Source organism: Phaseolus vulgaris, chromosome 6, assembly GCF_051622355.1.
Source record: "Phaseolus vulgaris cultivar YP4 chromosome 6, ASM5162235v1, whole genome shotgun sequence".
Taxonomy (NCBI): domain Eukaryota; kingdom Viridiplantae; phylum Streptophyta; class Magnoliopsida; order Fabales; family Fabaceae; genus Phaseolus; species Phaseolus vulgaris.
The window spans coordinates 26,942,610-26,949,373 of record NC_143503.1 but is presented as its reverse complement, the minus strand read 5'-3'; the positions used below and the strand labels follow the sequence as shown (position 1 = coordinate 26,949,373).

At 30.8% G+C, this 6,764-nt stretch overlaps 1 protein-coding gene across 2 annotated transcripts; it reads left to right on the top strand.

Annotated features, from left to right (window-relative positions):
- The first annotated feature begins 2,879 nt into the window (after positions 1–2,879).
- LOC137831709 (nuclear transcription factor Y subunit C-3) lies at positions 2,880–5,750 on the top strand. 2 transcript variants are annotated; one of them, XM_068639491.1, is made up of 4 exons: positions 2,880–3,059; positions 3,297–3,345; positions 4,306–5,113; positions 5,466–5,750. In XM_068639491.1, exon 3 carries the CDS (start codon positions 4,307–4,309, stop codon positions 5,087–5,089), a length of 783 nt encoding a protein of 260 aa, XP_068495592.1. In that variant the 5' UTR covers positions 2,880–3,059; positions 3,297–3,345; position 4,306; the 3' UTR covers positions 5,090–5,113; positions 5,466–5,750. The 2 variants fall into 2 exon arrangements, with proteins under 2 accessions (XP_068495592.1, XP_068495593.1); XM_068639492.1 differs by having other exon boundaries at positions 3,297–3,352.
- Positions 5,751–6,764: the final 1,014 nt, after the last annotated feature.

Here is a 6,764-nt window from a genome sequence, read left to right as displayed (position 1 = left end):
TGAATATTTTATTTGAAAAGTTGAATAGTGTCATTTGATAATTGTGAAGTAACGTGTTTTAGTATAGGTAATACTTAATTCATAATTATAATAAAGTTTTATTTGATGATGCGCATGGATAATAATAAATGAATAATAAACCACTCTTTAATACATCAACTGAACTAAAAATGTTATATAATAATTAAAATATATAAAATGAAATATAATGTTAACTTTATATTCAAAATGTTACTATTTAAAGAAAATGACTTAGTTTGACTTTATTACACGTGGTGACTTTAAGAACGTGGAAGGGATGGTTAAAAAGTTTTGATAGAAAAGTCAAACAAAATAAGATGATGATTGGAGAAATTATAATATGTAATCAAATAAATATATTTATTTATTATTTAAATTCAAAATGAGGTTTAGTTTTCTTCTAAGAAGTGATACATATTTCACTTTACTTTTGTTGATAGAAAACTTTGGAATTATTCTAATTTATAATTTAAATATTAATTCTCTAGTTAATGTAATCTTACTACTTTTAATTTAAAATATTCATTTCAAAGTAATTAAGGGTATTTTTATTAAATTAACATAAGATTAAGCTACTTTATTTAAATAGATTTGAATTTAAATGATTTTAGATATAAAATCATGTTAAATATTTTGAAGAAAAAAACTTATCGTTGATCATAAAAGCCATGTGATTCTATCTACAGTAATGAAATAAAATAGGCAATTACTACTTATAGTTGTATTAATAATAGGTTTAATTATATTTTAAATTTCTCTTAAATTTAAGTATTTTTAATTAAATGTGTATTAAAATTTCTCATATATTAAGTATAATTTTTTATATTTTTTAATTCATTTAATTTTGTTGTTATTTGAGATGAGGACATGATTGATATTTTGCAGACTACTTACGTGTCTCTATATAGATTGTCAATAAATGACTTAATTAAATTCTATGTTTTTTCATAAATTTGTGTATTTTTAATTAAGTTATTATTAAAAGTCTGTGTTTTTGTGTCTAAAATTTGTAAAATATTTCAATTAAGTATCAGGTATCAAATGGAGATAACATAACCACTTAATTTTACGATATTAAGCATAACACCATTAATTTGGATAATAAAAAATGAAATTCTTTGAATTATACTTATCTTTATCAAACATCATTCTTTCGTATCTTATTGATTGGATTTTTGTAAGATGATTAGAGTTTTAAAACTTTAATTTTTTAAAACGTTAAAGTTTATTGTGTTTTGTTTCTTGAAAAATCAAATAGTTAGGTCACTATGTCTTAAGTTTGGAATAGAAAAATCAAATAATTACATAATTTATTTTTAAGATATAAAATTTTAAATATTACATAAAATATTTTTAATAAAAATCATTGAAAATAATCAATTTTATTATAATTATCAATAAATAATCATTTATAAAAAGTAATTAATCATTTGTAGACAAAGTTTAATTATATTTATACATATTTATTTTCACTATAGTCATACATATACTTTAAATTTGTAAATATATTTTTAATCTACATATTGGATTTGATTTTTGTAATTTTTAATCTCAGGTACCAAAGTTTTTTTTTTATCAACAATAATAAATAAATAAATATGAATCACTTTAGAGGTGATTCAACCCTTATACATAATGACAACCTTAATCACACCATGTAGACATACTCCTAAGTATGGCTATACAAGACACTCCTAACTTAACCCAGAGAACCTGACATACTAAGTAAACATCTCATAAGATCATCCTAATACAAACCATCGGATCTAAACACCAATCAGAAAAGGAAAAAAACGCAGAGAGTGACTTTGATGAAACCTAAGACCAAGTCTTTAGTTGGACCAACGCGAAAGCCTCTAGTACATTTACTACTTCCTTTAAAAATAACTCTATTCTTATGTCTCCAGACTTCTTTAACTAGTGCAATTGAAGTACCAAAACAGATTTAATATGATTGATATACCTTAACAGAGATAAACTGAATTATAAAATTCTTCTCTAAAATAATTTTTTATCATTTTCTATATGTGATCTAAGTCTAACAAATCCATAGAAACAATTGGATCACAAGATAAAAGAGTATAGTAACATTTAAAACCAAAACACAGTAAAAAAATACAGTAAAAGTAAATGAATGCAGTAATAATAGTAGTAATATGAAGAAGAAAAGGGAAACTGAAAAAGGTAGAAAGCAACCGTTATGAAGGTTTGAATGTTGGGGGCAGTTTAGAAAGAAAGCATTGATGATAGCAGAAAGGAGAAAAGAGAAATGGTGGATGAGTCAGAGAATAGAACAAATCAAAAGAAGAAGAAACCCTAAAATCCTGCAAAAAGCAACTCTCTCTGCTCTGCTTTGCTGTAATGTTTTCAATTCATACACAAATGTCAGACCATCCCCACTTCTCATGTCTTCACATTGGATAACTTTATTTATCTTATTTTTCTATAATTTTTTAATTTTTTTTATATATATGCTGAAAAATGAGAACAATTTTATATAATTTCTATCTCAAAATCTAAACGTATAAATTATGTTGATTAAAAATATCATTTTGAAATGTTACATATATAATTATATTAATAATAAATATTTTTTCTCAAATATAAATCTACTTATTTTCAATAACTTTTTCTTAGTGTAGGCATTACTAGATATTCAAATATATGTTTAGAAGATAATATTTTGCTAATAAAAGTTAACTTTTACTTTAATTTAATAATAAAATCCTATACTCTTCAGAAATTTAAAATTCTAAAAAAAATGTAAATAAAATATATTAGTTAATTTTGTAATAATATTTAAAAAAAAGGTGGAAAAATGGAAGTTATATGAGGCACGTGAGTGTAGCAAAGAAGTTGGAAGATCTAAATTTATATAATTTTTGAGAAGAAGAATGTCATGTTGGGAGTGAGGAATATGAAAGGGTAAATTAGTCATTGTGAGAAAATTGAAAACACTTGGGCATATAAGAGTTAGGTCCGACAATGTTAGTCAGAATCGATCACACAGCTTTTGTTTTCGCACTTCGCTGTCTGAGGTTCGTTCCAAACAGAAACATTGTTAATTCTCACGACCACTTCTGCTATGCTTGCTTTTGTTTTCGTCGGAAACCCTAAATTTTTTTGTCTGCTCTGAACTTTGGGATCTTTTAAACTTGAAAAAAATGGTTTCTTATGCTTCACCCACCACAATTCTTATGCCATAGATCTTTGAATCGAATACAATTTCTGATTATTTCTCTGTTTTTCTTTTATCCCCTCTTATCCCTTTTCAGGTTCTGGATTATCAGTGTTTGGGGAGCGCGACATCATCTCTCGGGGAAGGTAACAAGTAACAACTCTTCTTGCTACACCTTTACATATGTCTATGTCAATTTGTGTATGCTTCTGCATTTCTTTAGGTTTACTGTAACGTGGTCTTCATGCTTTTCTCTATCCGTTGTTGTATTTTTTTGGGGGTATTCTTTATTGGACACCCATAATTCAATTTGCTGTTGCTTTTTTGTTTTATTCCTTTTCTGGTGTGGTTCCTTTGGTTAATTTTCTTGACGCTGATTTTCGCGTATGTGAAACTATCATGTCTTGGACTGAAGAATTCTCTTTGATCTTAATTGCTGGAAATATGGAAAATAAAAGCTGCTTTTTTTCTTTTTCTTTTTTATGATTCCATGCTAAAATCAGCTCAGGGTTAAAATCTTCTGAAATCTTGATGATGGATGTTATGTTGAGCCATAATTTCTTGATAGATTTCTTTCTTGGGTGAACCATAAGATTCTTTAGTTGAATTGGGTGGTTGTCCTGTAATTTTGGAGGCATACGATGCTTCTTAATTGGAAAGCATTTTGGTCATTGGGTGGGGAAGATATTTGGTGATCATATTTGATTTACTGTGCTTTCTGAACTGTTGGTTGTGTCACACGCGTGTTGCTTTTACGTGTGTGTTTCTATTAGGTGCCAAAGTTGCCTACTTTGATGCGTTGTGCAATATTCACCTGCTTTAATGCTTTATGCTAATAGTCACCTGCTTTAGTGCTTTGAGCAAATCTAAGAAAAAGATTTACCTACTTTCTTGCGCGAAGCTCATGTTGTTTTCCATCACATGATTGAGGGCACTGCTTTAGAGTCCTATTTGTTCATCCTTCCACGTTTACGTTGAATATTTAATCATAGTAAACATACTAATATGATAGACAAATTTGTTTTAATGATTGCATGATTTGTTGTTTTGGTTACGTGAGAAGTATAGGCACTCACTCCTTGCGTGTTTTATTTTACCTGAAACAGAATGGATCATCAAGGGCATGGCCAGAACCCATCGATGGGGGTTGTTGGTAGTGGAGCTCAATTAACATATGGTTCTAACCCATATCAGCAAGGCCAACTAACTGGGCCGCCCGGGTCGGTTGTGACATCGGTTGGGACCATTCAATCCAGCGGTCAACCTGCTGGAGCACAGCTTGGACAGCATCAACTTGCTTATCAGCATATTCATCAGCAACAACAACATCAGCTTCAGCAACAGCTCCAACAATTTTGGTCAAGTCAGTACCAAGAAATTGAGAAGGTTACCGATTTCAAGAACCATAGTCTTCCCCTGGCAAGGATCAAGAAGATTATGAAGGCTGACGAGGATGTTAGAATGATATCAGCCGAGGCACCAGTCATATTTGCAAGGGCATGTGAAATGTTTATACTAGAGTTGACCCTGCGTTCTTGGAATCACACTGAAGAGAACAAAAGGCGAACACTTCAAAAAAATGACATTGCTGCAGCAATCACAAGGACTGACATCTTTGATTTCTTGGTTGACATTGTACCCCGTGAGGACTTGAAAGATGAAGTGCTTGCATCTATCCCTAGAGGAACAATGCCTGTTGGAGGGCCCCCTGATGCACTTCCATACTGCTATATGCAGCCTCAGCATGCTCCTCAAGTTGGAACTGCTGGTGTCATAATGGGTAAGCCAGTGATGGACCCAAACATGTATGCTCAGCAGTCTCACCCCTACATGGCACCACAAATGTGGCCCCAGCCTCCAGACCAACGTCAACCATCCCCAGAACATTAGCTCTGACGTGTCTTGGAAATTAAGGTGGACTTTGGGCTCTCTCACTTTTATGGTTAAATTTTATGTCGAAATGCTTATTTCAGTAAGTTATAGTAAATTTTGATTCTGCATGCTTCCAATTTCAGTTCTTTTCCTTGATGGATTCTAAATGTTCTTCTGTTATGTAGACTATTATTGATAGTTTAAAAAATACGTATAGGTATATCCTTTTGTACTGCCGTTACTTGTACAAGCTTTTGTTGGACTTTCAACAAAGATATTTTCTGTTTTTATACTTTGATCAGTTTAGGCAATCTTTAGAGTTTTACTGTACTGTTATTCATTGCAGATTCACAGTTCTTTTGGTCTGATATTGCCTACATTTCCTGGCTTGCAGATACACCAGATTCAGTTATGAATGTCAAACTGAAAGGTTGGGGAAGTCCATAGCGAGCAGAAGCTGTAGCTGATAGTTTACATGCAATGCAGACTATAAACATATGTAGATAATGTGCTAGGGAAAACTTAACTTTATCTTTGATTTAGCCGGATAAAATGGTATTTTTCATGTTTAAATTACAGGTCGTCAGATGATAATATTTATTTACTGGTGCACAGCAGGATTTTTACTTCAGTGGTTAAACCTGCCATGTTGCCAAAATATATCCCATCTTATCATTCACATCATGAGTTTCCCTTTATACCTGCCTATTTGACCTTGGATTTGTTGAAAAAAATTCATCTGTCATGTTTGATATGCGTAGAACTTGTGCAAGAACACATTTGCACTTTTTATGATATGTGTACTGTATTCATAATTCCACCAGCGAGTTGCATAGTTTTCTACCATCACAGATTATAATGAAAGGGGAGAAAGAAGTGCTATTAGTTGCTACCAGAGTCCATGTATGGAAGGTTAAAACCTTTCCACTATAAAGGGGTATTAGCAATACATATGTTTTATAACATTAGCAAAATGACATGATTTATAATAAATTTTAGTTAATAATAGAAAAATGTGTTTAAAAGTGTTCTCTTTTACTTAAATCCACACTGATTCTTAAATTAACAATCAAAACAAATGTTCACCTCCTCTCTTGGTCTAACTGGCTTCAGAACTCAGGGTTAACCAAAATGATTTCAAGCATGCTAACAGTTTGCCATTGGAAAGTCACTGGTTATCTAGCTTGATGGAATATTGAAAATGAAAATGGAGGTCATGTTAAAGCTAAATGACATTGAAAAAGTGGATAGGGACTACTCAATCAAGGAAATAATGATAAGTGCAAGAAGTATGTGGTGCTCACAACATGACGGTGAACAAAGCACCAAGCACGGGTCAGTGGAATTTAGAAGGTTAGGCTTTATATATATATATATAATGCACACATACACACATTAAAATTTACAAAAAGTTTGAATAAATTTGAATACAGTTGAACAAACTAGACAAGGAGTTATGAATCTAATAGAGCTTATACAAATAGATATTTACAACTACCAGATTAGAAACATTTTCTAGCCACACTCTTTATGATGAGTCAGTTCTTCATATCTACCTTAAAAAGGTGACTGCTACTACCTATGTTAGCGTTTTCGTGTGAGGTTCAATCTACCTCTAGTATAACATTCACTTATTTCATTTCTTTTAAATACTTTAAGATTATTCTTTAATTTTTATAACAATAGAAAAAGA